General features: G+C 39.8%; 1 protein-coding gene across 1 annotated transcript in view; it reads left to right on the forward strand.

Moving 5' to 3' along the window:
• The window catches only part of SCHIP1 (schwannomin interacting protein 1), a 188,206-nt gene that overhangs the window by 53,854 nt on the left and 117,750 nt on the right, over window positions 1–16,602 (forward strand). Inside the window, exons 2-4 of the mRNA XM_062603206.1 lie at window positions 737–801; window positions 1,670–1,750; window positions 4,797–4,947. Coding sequence (XP_062459190.1) covers window positions 737–801; window positions 1,670–1,750; window positions 4,797–4,947 — 297 coding nt within the window. The remainder of the gene's footprint in view (window positions 1–736; window positions 802–1,669; window positions 1,751–4,796; window positions 4,948–16,602) is intronic.

Genomic DNA, 16,602 nt, shown 5'->3' on the forward strand with positions numbered 1-16,602 from the left:
CTCTGCACATGCATGTCCCATGCATTCCAGGGCACTCTGTGGGACTGTGCACTGCAAGGGAACAGGAAGCTCAGCCCAGGAATTGCATCTCCTGGATCATGCACTTCATTGCACCAGGTTCTCATTCACACATCAGCTCCCACCCCTTCTGAATAGTAAAACTTTGCCAGTCAGATACAATTTATTTCTTAAAGCCAAATCTCTGTGCTGATTTTTCTCAGAACATTAGCATGGGAACCCCAGCTATGCATCTGCAGTTAAATTTGTGACATCTCTGCTATTGAAACAGGATCTGATGCAAATATCCTGGTAAAGGCAACAGGCTGTAAATCTCAGCCAGTGACTCTCTTAATTATGAGACTGAATGTTGTTTGATTGCAGAACAAAGACAAGTGACTGAAAGTATGAGCTGATGCTCTCTTGCCTCTTACCAAGACCTTCTATCAAATCAAAGCAGACACATACTTAAGACATGAAAGAATGCTTTCCTGTTTTGCTCTGCCTATTGTTTTTTTTTTTTAGGTCTTATATTTTTTTCAGATTTGTGCAGGACATATTGATAAATATATTGGTTTCTTTGTAATTATTTTGGATATCTACATTTGAAAGCAATACCATAGACATGAACTGTTTTATTTAGTGGTTGATTCACAATGTTTTGAGGTTGAGAGGGAATCTACAATGTCAACCAAGGACTTCCCATAAGCACATTGAAATGTTTTTTCTCTCCTTGTAGGAAGAGCTCAAAAGGCTCCAGCACAGCTTGGGACAGGTCAATGATGGCAAAGACTTGCTTCAAAGGTAAATGTGTGATTTCTGCACTATATCACACATGATAAAGTGAAATGGCTTTTCTAAGGCAATAAGCCCTTTATGAGGGACAGTCTCTTTGTCGCAGAAAATGTTTTTTCACTTAGTAATACACTAAATATTCAAGATTTTGCATCTCTCCCCATAAATAATTCTTATTTTTAGTTACAGGAGGATAATTTCTGAAAACTGCTGCTGATTGAATGATGTAATTAAGTGCCCAGTAAAGTCTCAAAAACTCCACAGGTTGGGGTCTAATCTTACAAATATTCATGTGAAGACCTTTAATTCATGTTGCTAGTCCCATCCAAAGCAGTGTCCCAAGATGTTTGATTTTGATCTTCTAGCATTTTGAAATTGCTTTCTCAAAGCAATTGGTTTGCAGCACCAATTCCTCAATCATGATTTATTACAAAGAATCTTTTCTTCATATTCCTGTATGGCTTTTGCTGATGTAATTCATTTGCTACCAGCATTACCATTGTTACTTTCCATTTGACTCTCCAGCTTTTCAAATGTAGCCCCAGGGACGAAAGTTAATTTAGCACGAATATCTATTATATTTGCTGGTCGTTTTTTTATTTGCAGCAGTTTCTTTGCTGGGTGTGTCTGTCTCTGGAGCTATGGCATCCAGGTTTAGTGCAAGGACTTGGGAAGACTCTGATCTGGAAAATGGATCCAAATTCATACTTTGTGTTAACAGTAAAATGGGGCTGGACACAGGAACCCAAATGCCTTCCTCTGAAGACGCTTTATAATAAGCAGCTCTTATATGCTCTTGTCAAAATTTCAGAATTAATTCATAGTGATTACAAAAATGTCATGCTGAGACAATTCAAACTCCTTTTCTTTTTCATAGCCATCACCTTGCCATGGATGAAGAAAATAATATTGAAAAATATCATATCAACTTACAGCCCTTGGAATCAAAAGTGAAAATGTAAGTAACGAAGAATATCATTTCTGCCTTTGAATACAGCAGAGTTTGTCTGATTCTTGAACTGCAGAATCAAGACTGTACCCATTGTGGATTTCTTCATAACTTTAAGTTTAAAAAAGCCTCAATTTAGCAATTTAACTAAGCTCTTGTCTACCTTTAAGTAAGTGAATATTCTCTTTGAACTGAGTTTCAAATGTTAAACTTCAGAGTTGCACTAATTTTGTGATTTCCTCTGTGAAACTAAAGAATATTTGAGAATCTGCTAGATTTTTCATATATACAGAAAACATCCGAAGGGGGAGAACTATAGCAGAAGTAAATAGGAGTCTTTTCAGTGGTAGTATTCACATCTAACATGAAGCTTGGTTAAAGTTCCCCAGGCAGCTCATGGGACTCCTCTGCAAGCAGCAGTTTTTGGTTTGCGTGGGGATGGAGGTGTAAGTCTGAGGGACCCAGGGTTCCGAGCTGGGGGGTGCCTCATAACTATGTCAGTAAGAAATCTGGATGTTTTTGCTGGAAAGTGAGGCATTTGGTAGCCCTCAGCCAAGGCATATGCATGACGCCTAGCTGCATCACCTGAAAGGAAGAGATAAGGTAATGGTTCTGATAATGAACTCCACAACTTCCAAATGCAATAATTTTAGTCTTTGTAATACATTTCCCACATGTTGTATAGTTTACCATGGGGTCAATTATTCTAAAAGGCTTGATTGTGCTGTAACAGAACAGGTAGTAATACTGGGGATGTAACTTAAAACTTACCCATGTCTATCAGAGCAGAGGACTCCTCTTTGTACCTCTTTCAGTGTTGCTCCTCCAGCCCTGGTGCAGGTGCTAGCTCCATTCAGTAAGCACTAACTCTGCAACAATATGTTTCCTATGGACTTCCCAGCAGGCAGAGAAAGCTTAAAATGGCTCCACTTGCATAAAAAAATATGAACATCTTTATGCTGAAGCCCCCAGGTACTTGGGAGCTAAAATGGCAAAGTTTTGCGACATCAGGCACAGCTTTACACAGAGTTGTATGCGTTGCTACATTACACACTGAATTTCACTTTCATTTGAAAAGCTACAGCTAACTCACTACTACAGGACATTAAAATATTAATGCTATATTAAAATATTAAAAAGACATGAAGCTTCAAATTAAAATCCAGCCAGCGTCTTTCAGTCATGCAGCCAGACAAAAGAACAAATTTTCAGGGAGCTTTCTAGAAGGGTAGTTATGACTTAACCTCAGTATGATCCCAAGCTTTAAAATAGGAAGTAGATGTAAATATAAATGTGTAAATACTACTTGTCCGTATTATGCAGTAAACCTTGAAACAGAAACAATGCAAAGTGTAAATACTTGAGCTGTGAAGATGGGGGGTTTATTAAGCAAAGTTAATTTACTGAAAGCTTCTCCATTGGCACTCACACTTGGGAGCTCTGGTAGATATTTCTGTCCTTTTTGGGGCTGTTGTATGAAAACAACACAGGCCTTAACCTACCTGATTGGCTCTGAAGTGCAACCATCCTGGTGAGGTTTTAACAACATAGTTTTGTTTAGAATATGCCATTGTCCTAAAAAAATAACAAAATACATATATGTGACTTCCTTAACCTTGGGATGTTCAAAATACCATGTACATTGTGAGCATTGTTCTCTGACCAGTAAAAATTACATGCCAAGGGGCACTTCCCACTCTCTGGAGTTCCCAGCGCTGCAGTCAATGAGAAGTTGTAGGTGTGCTGGTGCTGAGCCTCCTCCTCCTCCTGCAAAACCAAGAAGTTGGACATGCCAGTGTCAAAAGCCTTTTCAGCAGTGTCTGGATGCTAAACGTTTTTCTGGTTTATGGAGATGGAAGCAGAAATGACAGTTGTTAAAAAGGCAATGGAAAGGGAAAAAAACTCTTCTTAAGGCAAAGTAAATCTGTGCTAAAGGCTTTGGACCCTTTGATTTGAACCATACCATACATGGTAAGTTTCCTTCAGGAGTGAGCACTGTTCTGGGTGCAAGAACTGTGGGTGGTAGCAGGGACAGGCTGGTTTTGGGCATGGAACCCCTACCGGGGAACATCGCAGCAGTAAGAATGAGTGCCAAGCCCTTTGGGAGCAGGCAGGATGGAAGAACACTGGCTCCCACCTGCTCCCTGCAGAGCTGCCCAGACAAGAGCTTTGCACCCCCTGCTAGTCTGAGAACAGCTTAAGTGAAGGCCAGGGTACTGTACCTGATTAACAGACATACTGAAAGCTTTACTGACTTGATATCACCCTGAATAAACTCTCAATTACTCAAACATCCTTTCTAGCTCATTGCACTGCGCTGCTGCTGAGCCTCAGGTCAGACTTTAGCACAGCTTTTCTGCAGAATTCACAGAACACCCACATCTTTGTGTCAATGCCATTACTATTGTAAACGCAGTTTTAGTTCCCAGCATCTCTCACTGGTTTCCCTGGCACCTCCAGAAAGGCACGGGTGGTCCAGCACTGCCACCTGGTGAGAGCCACCCCGGTTTCCTCTAAATCACCAGACGTTGGCTGGCACAGAAAACAGAATTTGTTTACGGAACTTCACATCAGATTTTAGAAATCTGGTCAAAGTTTCGAGTTCAGAAGCAGAGATCCTATCACAATTCCCAAATGTTTCTTTGGAGGAGATTTTAAAGGATATTGGTCTGGTTCTGAATTTCCAACCATACCTGCATTTATAAACTGAAAGCTGGTATGTCGAAGGCTGTTAATTCTTTAAAACAGATAAATGCAAAATCGCGTTTGCAAGATGTAAGAGATTTGCTGAGTTATGTGCAGTTTCAAATTTAAATCACTTCTGTAGGTTTAGGGATCTGAAATAAGGAATTGCTTCTACTACCTCAAGTTATACTAGTAGTGACTAATATAAGACCTATGGAGGGTAGATATATGTGATCATTACACAAATTAAAAACCAAAGTGCAGAAAAAAAACAAAGAGAGAAAACCACCCAAGCCCACCTCTTCAGTCAAGAATATTTATTTTACATCCTTTTTGTGGCTGCACCCCTCTGCCTCGGTGTCTGCCTCAGCATCCAGCGAGCATGGCGTGAGTACCTGCAGCGCCAGGACCTGCCACACCACGAGCAGTTGGACAAGCGCAGTCCCTCCCCACCTTCCCTCTCCTCTGACAAGATGAGCAGGTCCATCAGCATGAACACCTTTTCCGACAGCAGCACACCGGTGAGTACAGCGATTGGGCCCATTTTTCCTATTTGTTGCTTTTCATTGGGCTTCTTTCTAGGACTTTGAACAAATGAAGGTGAAATTATGGGCTAATCATGAAAGAGAGACTTTCACAGGAGTAGTAGTGGCTCAAAAAAATGTGCAAGTAGATGTGCCTCTTGTAAGTACAGTTGAATGTGTGACTGTGCATGTTACACCTGGATCTCAGCAGATATTAGCAATGTTTTTGATGGGAAATAGGTGTTTCCAAATGGTGGTGTGTTCTTCTGCAGAAAGCAGGGATCTTCACATGTGTTTAGCACTTCGTGTTCTCCAAAAACCTAAATTGTGGTGATTTTCCTACAAACAAATGTTGTTTGTTTGTGTTGTTTTTTGTTTGGTTTTGGTTGGGGTTTTTGGTATTTTGTGGTTGGTTGGTTGGGTTTTTTCCCCTAAAAGAGACTTAAAGAAGTTATCTAGAGATTAAAAATTAAAATTGGGTTTGAAATAAATATTCGTTCCACCTTGCAGACTGGGTGACCAGTGAAGTGGCTGGAGGCTGAACTTCTTTTAATGCGACTCGAAACTAGAAACCCAAGTACACAGCCTGTTTTTTGAAAACAAGTGGTTCTGTGACTGTCTCTGGAGTGGGATCTTTTAGGTCAACAAATCAGCAGACATAGAGTCTATAAATATTGCTTTCAGCTTTGTGACAGAATATATCAGATTTGAGGGAACTGTAGACTAGAGTACATGAAATAGTTCAATATTTTAAAGAAAGTACATGAGATGGAAATTGTCATAGTTAAATAGAAGCAGGACCAAGATGCACAGGGAGAGATAACACGTTATTTGGATCCCTGCTAGGAGGGTGTATTGTTCAGCTATAGGAAGTTCTGTTGCCAGCCATAGGACAGCTATTTGGTGGTTTCTGAAGTCACCACAAGTATCTAGAAATCATTGATAGTGGGTTTCTTCAAGTAGGTGGAGCTGCTATGCAAGGAAGAGATGTTTGCTAGTTTAAGTGCCTTCAGTTGCAGCATTGGAGCAATGCCACTGAATGTGAAGCACAACACAGGCTCACAGATCAAACAGAACTTTTTTGTTCAAAGAACCCTGGTCTTGGACTTACGGAGACATTTTGACTCTTTCCTCCATTCAACCACATTCAATTGAAGCTAGATGAGCTCTTTCCAGCAGCTGTTATTTTTGTGTCACTGTGGTTAGGCAGGCTGCATTAGATTGGACAGCATTTAATAAAATATTACTGAGACTGCACTGTGTTATTTTTAGATGCCTTCCTTGTGTTCAGAGCTGGAGACCAGAATGATAGACTGGGTTGTGATATTGGGTTATACACTCATGGTCTGATGTATTAAAAGAATGAGGTTCCTCTAATGAGCGGTATAAATTTGGATATAAATTTTTATCTGCTACTGGCATTTGCCATACGGGAGAGCTAGGCCAGCAGCTTGGCCACCACAAGAGGTCCCTCGTACGCTGCGCAGAGTGTCTCCCGGATTCTCTCAGAGGTTCTCCAGCAGTAACCTGGTTTGGGAAAGGATGCATTTTCAGTATCTTCAAGGTAAAATGAGTAAGCCTCAGAATTATTTGTTTGTGAGAAAAATAAGCTTGGATACTAGAATTGCTACTTAATTTGTATTAATGAAATTTTTCTTCCTACTTGTTTAATGCAAATATGGGAGTATTTTCTTTCACTTTTCTAGTGCCAAGACTGTCAATAACCTTTGAAAAACCCTGCAGTTTGCTCTGAAGGCAAAGGAACCCCAGTCTATTTAATGTGTCTTTGATTACTGTGATAACCAAGGCTGTGAGGGACCCATACTTTGATGTGCAGGATGGTCCTCAGTTCTGGGATGAGGCATTGTAACTCCAGGCAAATGATGTTTCAAAGACATCACAAACTTCTAAAAATGAGACCTACTGAATCAAGATGTTTTTCTGTCTGCATTAGAGAGGTCTGCAGGGCACCACGAAAGTAGGGAGCAGATGACAGAAGTGAGGAGAAGCCTTCAGTGTGGGGGCTCAGCAGGTGCCCTAAGAGGGAGATGGTTGAAGGTGTGAGATCTGGTGGGGAGGCACTCTGTGGGTAAGGTCTGGGAACAGCTACTGATACAAAGCAAAAAGGCAGCAACACTGTTCGGTATAGTTTGTCTCCTGATTGCTCCTGATGAAGTAAAATAGTGGTGGCCCTGTGTGAATCATGGTCTTGGCTTTTAGGGTGCATGGCTGAGCACTCCGTTGTGTGCACAGAAATGCTATCAGTGCATTTCCTCTTGCAGCTGGGCTGGGTCATCCTTGGTAGCCCTTGGACACATACACTAAGGACAGACTGATTGTATGCAGTAGTGAGTATGTTCCTGTATAATATGTATATGCCTTCCTGATGGCAAAGGTCACATATTTTTAGTTTGGAATTGGTACTGTCATATTCAGAGCAGGGCAGGGATAAGGACAGAGCAAAACAGGGGCAATTAATCTTGAATTGTTGACATATGACCTGCAGAGTAATTGATTGTTGTAACGAAATAAAGACTTCGGCAAAATTAAATGCTCCAATGAGATTAAGCAGCATTTTTGCTCAGGTATGAGGTAAACTTAAGGAAGAAGAAAAGAAAAATCTAAGCAGAGAAACCACTTCTAGACTCATCTGTAATGATACACTCTCTTGAAGTTCTGTGCTTACAAGACCCCAGATGGAAACTGGGGGGGGGGGGGGGGGGGGGGGGGGGGGGTGGGGAGGGTGAAAGGGTGAACTGGGGAATAACCAAGCAGTCAGACACATCCATCTCCCAAGTCCTCAATTTGGCCAGAATTCCAGAACTAAAACTTTTTAAAATGGGCAAATTAGTTGTTATTATATTTTTTTTTTTGCATTAGTAGTGCTCCTGGTGCCCTAATATACCTATTGCTAGTCTCTGCACAAATGTATGTTGTGCTGAGCAACATGGGGTCTCCTAGATTTCTTTTGCTGTCTGGCAGTCTTTCTCTGAAAAGTTGGGAGGAGAGAGGAAGACTGAAACCTGGACTCTTTGGAAGTTTTCCCATTTCTTTTTCAGAGAGGTTGAAAACAACTAGCATGTTGTCCTGGGTTCAGCTGTAACAGTCATTTTTCTCCTTCTCAGTAGCTGGTGAAGCATTGTGTTTTGGCTTTAGTCTGAGAACAATGCTGATAACACACCAGTGTTCTAGTCGTTGCTAAGTAATGTTTACCCCAACCAAGGACTGCTCAGTCTCTCCTTCTCTGCCAGTGAGGAGGGGCACAAGAAGCAGGGAGGGAGCAGAGACAGGGCACCTGACCCAAACTAGCCAAAGAGGTATTCCATACCACAGCACATCATGCCCAGTATATAAACTGGGGGGAGTTACCTGGAAGAGCAGATTGCTGCTCAGGTCGGGATGGGTATCGGTCAGCAGGTGGTGAGCAGTTGTATTGTGCATCATTTGGGTTTATTGTTTTTTTTCCCTTTCCCTTTTTTTATATTCTCTCCCCTTGTTTTTTCCCTTATCATTAGTAGTAGTAGTGAACCCAGGACACATATCAAAACACGTTAGCAATAAACATTGATGCAGAAGGAAGAGAAAAATTTATGAAGAATTTTGAGAAACCACTGTCACAACACAGCTACTTAATTCAACTGGAATCTAATCCTGGTTTTCAATTTCCTTTCTCATCACAAGCCTCTCAGTGTTTGGGTTTGCTAGATCCTCATCTGTATCTTAAATGTTCCAGGAGGCAAAAAAAGTAGTTGGTTAATTAAATAATGAAAACCAGAAAGCACCTCATGACCCAAAAATGAGTAAGAACCTGTGGGCTAACAAATGTCACTGTGGCAAGATAGGTATTGAAACCATGTGCACCACGTATCTATTTATACCAGTACATTGGACCAGCAGTTGTGGTGAGGTAGAATTTTGAAATGATGACTTGGATGAATAATACCTAAACCCAAGGTTTATGCAGACTGTTGAAGGACAGCAGAGAGTGTCAGTATCTGCAGATCTGTAGCTGGAGAGTGAAGAACGGCATTTGGTCATTTGTAGCTGAAAGAGGAGATCTTTGAGCTCATTTACACAATTACTACAAAGCTGAGGGACTTGTAAGGCAAGATGGGGAATTATTAGGACTGAGAGATGCCTGAGTTTCAGAAGCATTTTTCCTCTCTCTCCTTTGAAATCTTTCTATTCCTAAAAAAAAAAAAAAAAAAGTAAAAAAGTGAAAACAGGAAGTAGAAAAAGTAATAGGAAACTGAAATCCAGAGAAAATCCTGTACACTCAAAGTAAAAAAGCTAACCAACCAACCAAGAAAAACCCCCAGAATTAAAGGTGAGGCCTTTTGTCAGCTCTTGCACAGCTTGTGTGTGGGCTGGGAAGGCAGGACACCAGCATAAGCCCTAACCTTGGGAGGAGTTAACAGTGATGGCCTGAGCCCTGCTAGACGTAGTGCAGGGGAGCTGTGCACTCCCAATAATCAGACACTTATTCATTTGTAATCACAAAAACTTTGTGAATTCATCAAATACGACATTTTCTTGTTGTCCTAGCCAAGAAAATAACTGTAACACAAAGCAACAGTTTTAGAGTACCTTTAAAGAAGTGAGCTGGAGGGGAGGTACAAGGAACAGTTCTTATTCAGCTCACCGGTAAAGGGGATGTTTTCTGATCAGCAGTACTATAATTGTCATGGTTAGCAGCTTTTGTATGATTTTTCAAAAGCCATTTGGTTCCCATGAGATGGGTATAGCTACGCAAATGAGCTTTGCCTCTGGCCAGTGTGATACACCGGCCATGTCATCAATCATTTCATCACTGTTGATAGAGGGTGATGGAAGCTTTCATGTATGCCTTTTATGTATTTGGTTTCAAAAAGTGGTAGCTTAGCCCTGCTGGCTGTGGATATCATATTTCGATTCAGAGAGACAACCTAATTGTCTGAGTCTAAAACTCAGAAGTTTGATAAATCATTAATTATTATACCTTTGAATCAAGTTTGAACTTGTTTTAAATCAGCTAGCTACCTTCATAACTGCAGAAAACTGTTGCCCTCAAAATTAAATGCTGGTGAGAAACTTGTCAAACAGAAAAGGAACTACTAGACTAACAAGGTAAAAAAAAACACAGTTGAAGCAATTCCTTATTTTTGCTGTTACCTCCAGGTCTCGATAATTTCCAGAAATTCTCCTGTGTATTTTGTCTCAATTTTATGGCAGAGGAACAGTGTCATTTGGAATGTGAGACCCTGAATGCTTGTGGGTACTGAAAGGAAAAAAACTCTTCAGGCTTTCTTTATATTCCTCAATAGCATTTTGTTACAGTTATGCATGTCCTTTTGTTAGCTGGCTCAAAGATGCCAGGTAGTAAACAAGGCCACAACTGATTTGTTTGTTTGTTTTATTTTTGACTGGCACCACCTCTATTTTCCTCTCTCTGGCTTAAGGATTGGTAAGAATCCAACTGAGGAAAATGGCTAATTTATTTCAAACTTACAATGATTGATCAGAAGTAACTTGAATGGTTCTAGGTAGCTGGAAATCAGTTGCTCTGTTATTAAACTTCTAAAACATATTTGCAGATAATATAGTTTAAGGAAAATCAGAACTATTAGTAAGCCTTTTCTGGTGTGCAGTGGCTGAAATAGCAAGAGGAATGATTACTGTTCTGGAAAATTATTTGGGAAGTAACATATGCATCTCTTGGAAAAGTTTTCTCCATTTTAGGCATATTTTTATGCTTAATAAAGTACACACAATTTGATCTGAATATTTGTCACTAAAAATATCCTTCTTTGAGGTTCACATCCAATCAGCATGTATTTGTGTTAAAACAGCCATGGCATTGAGACATAACACAAACCACAAAATAAAATAAGAAACAATGAAAAGAAATAAAATCCCCTATCAGCTATGTATAAGGAAGGAATAAAGCAGTGTACTAAGCAATTTGAAATTCACAACCTGAAAAAAATGATACTAACCCCGAAATACTATATACATTGTAGAGCTGATGAAGTCTAGAATTCCACTTTTTAGTATTTTGAAGGTAAACTTAAGAGGATAACAAGCTGTGAATATTAGCAATGAGATATCATCTCATGCTTTAAATAAATTGATTTTCATTTAAAGTGTCAGGCCAAACTGTCTAGTCTGCTGCACTGCTCTTATGTGGTTGAGTCTGCTGATCTCACCCATGGTTTTTCCAGATACATATTAGTAATGTCCCACCTGAAACAAGAATGGATCCCCTTTCCTTTCGTTTGGCTTTTTTCTTTGTTTTACCCTGGCCAGTCCTAGAAGGACTTTCAAAAAGGCTGCCACTACCCACGTCTTAAGACATGTATGTGTGCTCAGTGAAGGCAGTGTTAGTTCCCCAGGCCACTGCCAGAGTGCTTATTACCCCTTAATCCAAGAACCTTTCAGGTAGATCAAATTATCAGGTCATGAGTCATGCTTTCTGCTTACAAACAGATAAATCATTCTCAACATTGTTGGAAAAAAGCGATGAGACTACCTCCAAGTGTTTGTGCTACAGTATGCAATGTTTCCTTGGGCCTGCCTCCCAGTAGTAAACTGATATAATGGGCAGAATGACAAAGAAAGGAAACAGCTTGAGTGATGAGATGGGAAACAGACTTTTCTTGTTCAGCTACTGTTTTGTAAGTTAACATAGAAAGGATTTGCTAACAGCATGTGTGTAGTACAGGCAGTTTCCGAACTGTCAGAAAAGATCTGTTGTCAATTTGCAGATTATTGTATTAGGAAGACATAAACAGAATGTGTGCCACCTTTAGTTGCTTTTTTTTCCCTCTTGCATGTTTATTTTTAATCAAAAAATTAGGAGCAAGACACATAATAGACTTGAAAATAATGTTTTTCCTTATAAGTACTTTATTTCTTGTTATTGTGTAGAAAGGTGCCAAAATGTGCCTTTCAATGTGATATGTGGCCGAGCTTCTGCTTTTTCCCTGGGGAAGAACAATTGTATCTGTATCTACTGATTAAAAAAAAAAAAAAAAATACAAAAAAAAGATGATGATGTCAGTTATGTCCCACTAGCATGTGTTTGTGATTATGACCTGTTTTCATGACTCTTTAAATGGTTCAGTCACAAAAACATAATCAGTGAAAGCTGCATAAAACCTGATAATCCTCAACAGACAAGCAAAAGCTGGTGCAAAACTACCTCCATACACAGTTCTTATAGAACTGAAGTGGGATGTTGATTTTTTATTTCCTTTTTTCTTTAATCTGAAACACTGTCAGGTAAACAAAATTAAGTTGTTCCGCTCTGGGCAGAACTGACTTTTGCTGTGCATGAAATGTTATTTTAAGCAGGGCGTATTTCCCCTGTCAGCCAGCTCCCACATTGCTATAACTTCCGAGGAGAGAAGCCGAAGCCCTCCGCAGACCCCCTGGGTTTGCTCTCTGCCAGGGGTGGCGGGGGCAGCGCTCGCTCCACAGGACCTCTCCGGCGACCCTAGAGCACCGCTGACCGAGACTGTGACGTTCAGCACCGCGGACAGTGGCGTCCCGCGTGCTCCCGCAGCCGGGGCTCGGTGCTCTCCGTCTTTTAATGCGGTTCTCTCTCTAATAGCTTCCATCCTGCCCAGGCACACTGACAAAGCATGTGGTTTTTCTGCTAGTGATATTCATTCAGATGTTCAGGGGGATGGTAATAACTGATCCTGTAGCACAATAATTTATTTTACTTGAGTGGAGTGCTTGATTAGGCTACTTTCTACTAAGAAACACTCTTGTTACAGCTATAAACACATGAAACTTACTTTTCCAAATGTGACCATATAGTTATCACCCTTTCCTCACTTGTTGATATCACAGTAAGTAATTTCCAAGGTCTTCCACCTCTTCCCATGTTAAATTGGCTGCAGATGCAACATTAACCAAATCCACATTAAAAATTAAATTCCTACTTTGTCTCACAAGAATACTATTGACAATGAAAGAAATGCTACTTCAAGTTAATTACAGTGTCAAGTAAGTGATATTCATTCTCTTGTTCAGGACGAGAGCAATGAGCACAAACTGAAAAACAGGAGGTTATGTCTGAACATTAAGAAATACCTTTTTCTCTGTGATGATGACTCAGTACTGGCCCAGGTTGCCAAGGGAGACTGTAGAGTCTCCATCTTTGGACATACTCAAAAGCTATCTGAACATGGCCCTCGGCAAACTGCTCCAGGTGGCCTTGCTTGATCAGAGGGGTTGGGCTAGGTGACCTCTATAGGTGTCTGCCAGCCTCAAACATTCTATGATCCTGTAAAGTAAAAAGTAAGAATTGGAATGAAATAGTTGGACATGAAAGCATAACACTGCTTCAAAGATAATAGACAACTGCAAAGAAACCTAGAAAAGTTGGACCGAATGAACCTTGAGGTCTCTTCCAAGCTGGTATTCTCTGAACATTTGCAGCTCATTCTGTTCATATTAAGCCTTTTATCTGCTGGATTTCTTGTCTTGTATCTTGGGGCTAGAATAAAAAAAAATAAAAAAATCTTAGTATGGATGAACACATTATTTACTAAGTATGCTACTGGTGAGGGAGAGGGTTTTTGTAAAGTAGTAGAATAAAAGAATGCAAAGTGTTTGATTTCTTTATGAAAGCTTTTCTAATACTTCAATAGTGGTGCACATACAGACTTTCTACCTTCCACCACTTATCATGTGTGCATATAATTTTTCTCTACTACAAATACAAAATAGGAATCTTTTAATGCAGATTTACTACTAAAATCCATACCTACTTACTGTGGGCAGAATTTAAGTTACTATTTTTCATTAAATCATAAAATTTACAATGTGCAAGTATTCAGAATATGTGGGTGGGTACCTCTTCAGAAACTCAGCAGTTCAGAACATTTTCTTCATAACTTGTGAACTTCTGTAGCTGGAACAAATAAAAAAAATAGCCGTGTTGTTACCACATGTTGCTCACTAAAACTTATTTAACTCTTTGATAACCATTAGTTTCCTTTTTAGCTGTTACCAACCTTTAACAAATTTTACTTTAAAACTCTGCCTTGTTTGGATTAAATATATTTCATTTGTTTAGCACTGGTTGCCTCTTGTGATCTGGGGCTGCAGTGTGGCCTGAGAGTTCAGAAACGTGGATTTTTCAAAGAGTCCTGGACTATGTCACGTGTCAGGGAAGGTTATGGAGCAGTTTGCCTTGAGTGCTGTCATGTGGCATGTAGTAGACAACCAGGTGATCAGGCCCAGTCAGCATGGGCTTATGAAAGCAAGGTCCTGCTTGACTAACCTGATACCTTTCTGTGATAAGGTGACCTGCTTAATGGGTGAGGGAAAGGTGGTAGCTGTTGTTTATTTTGACTTTAGTAAAGCCAATAGCATCCTGGCTTGTACCAAACTAGTTTGGCCAGCATGACTAGGGAAGCTATTTTCTCTCTGCACTGGTGAGGCCACACCTCAAATACTGTGTTTAGTTTTGGGTCCCTCACTCCAAGAAAGACATTGAGGTGCTGTAGCGTGTCTAAAGGAGGGCAACAAATCTTATGAAGACTCTGGAACACAAGTCTTATGAGTAACAGCTGAGGGAACTGGGGTTGTTTAGCCCAGAGGAAAGGATGACCAGCAGGACCTTCTTGCTCCCTACAGCTACCATAAAGGAGGTTGTAGCAAGGTGGAGGTTGGTATCTTCTCCCAGCTAATAAGAGGACAAGATGAAGCAGCCTCAAGTTGCACCAGGGAGGTTTATATTAGATATTAGGAAAAATTTCTTTCCTGAAAAGGTTGTCAAATATTGGAACAGGCTGCCCAGGGGATGTATTACCACCACCACCACCACCCCCACCTCCCCCCGCCCTGTTATTTTATACTACCGCTGTATGTATTTAAAACATGTATAGATGTGGCTTAATAGCATGGTTTAGTGGTGGACTTGGCAGCGCTGGGTTAAGGCTTATACTTGATGCTCTTAAAGGTCTTTTCCAATCTAGATGATTCTATGATTTTATGTGGTTTCATATTTAATTTTCTCTACCAGAAGTTATCACCCTTATGGCTTAGGGAAAAAACGTCTAAAAGCTTCCTAATATCGCCTATTTATAAATCTTGTCACCTTTAGCTAAAGCAATCTTGGCTTTGTATACTGCAATGCAGTGTTATTTAGAAGCAAGAAAAAGGTCTAGGGTAAAACCTAGGCTTCATTATGTCAGGTTTAAAAGTTTTCTTGACTTAACGTAAAGCCCAGCCCTCCAGGGCCTGTATCTGAAAATAGGCATTGGGATTTTTTGCATTATCATCAAAGTTTTATAAAATTAAAAAAAAAAAAAAAGGTTAAATTTAACATACAAGATTGAAGAGATTCTTTCCATCCATTAATGCATCCTTTTTTTCTCACGCTGATGAAAAGCCATATGTATTCCTGCCTAACATAATTTTCAGTAATATTTCCAAAAGAAACATGATTTCAATCAAAATACTGCCTTCAAGATTTGAAAGAAATGACTTGCATTAGTGATATCTCCATCCTAAATGTTCTAATGGGGTGTGGACTCTCTGTTTTGTAGGCGGATTGTCCCCACTTGTAGTAAATTGTGTAAGTGTTCATTTGACTCATTTTGGAGGCAAAAAAAAAATTGTGTGTTCTAGCCATTAGAATTTTATGGTCTTGCTATATCTTGTTTCAAAGGATTTGAAAACACTAAAACACTGGTATAAAGAGGGGACATGTTTGAAAAACAAATAGTATTCTTCTGAGAAGCAGAATAGAAAGTATAAGCATGATTTTGTGCTGGTTAGTAGTACTAAGACCTGTAGCTTTGTCCGTGCTCAAGCTAAATATTACTTCCCTTGGTTTTCTCTAGGGCTGGCTTTTTAACAAGAACAAATATTAAATTATTAGCAGGAATTGGTCAAACATGCACCAGTAATCCTGTGTTGCTCCAAGAAGACATGTATTAAGGTAGTACAGGGTACAAGTTGGGACTGTAAAATAGTTTTTTACCTCTGTAACCAGGCATCATTGGTAGGAGGGTGGCAGCTTGTTTAGGTGGGACTTCCACCAGCTAATGTAATTTGTGATTATTGGAAGAATGAGACCTCATGCCAAACAGAAAATGTGCCTTGATTCATTGCTTATGGATCTGTGACTCAATATTACAAAGAATCTCAGAGAGATTCATTGTGATAAATATATTAATGCTTTTGATGATAATAACATGTAATATATTTGCAAACCAAATCTCCCTTGAGCAAAATACTGATGTCTGTACCAGAAAATCTCATTATTTTGTTCTGGAAGGTCAAATGAAGAATTGTTACTATTATGTCTGATTGCCTGGAATAGATTAGTAGTGTTTCATAGCAAAATTAATGTAAAACTCAGAGTTTTCTGAAATAACAGTATATTTTTAATAATACAAAGGTAGGACAATGGGAAGGAAATATCCAGTTGGGAAAAGACAAAGTGTTGAACCACCTCTGCTACCAAAAGCTCAGTGTCCTTACCTGTCCTTCCTTCCTCATGTGATACCTTCAAAGATGCATTCATTTTGTTTAGTGATGCATTAAGATTTGGTTCTAGAAATAGAACAAAATCTATCTGCAGCTTTTGCATGTTTGTAGGGCCTCACACCTGCCTTTGGTATCTGTGCTTTTGCTGATGTCAGTGACTTT

This window comes from Pezoporus occidentalis, unplaced genomic scaffold, assembly GCF_034315485.1.
Source record: "Pezoporus occidentalis ecotype Australia unplaced genomic scaffold, CSIRO_AGI_Poc_V1 ctg8, whole genome shotgun sequence".
NCBI classification, from domain to species: Eukaryota; Metazoa; Chordata; class Aves; order Psittaciformes; family Psittacidae; genus Pezoporus; species Pezoporus occidentalis.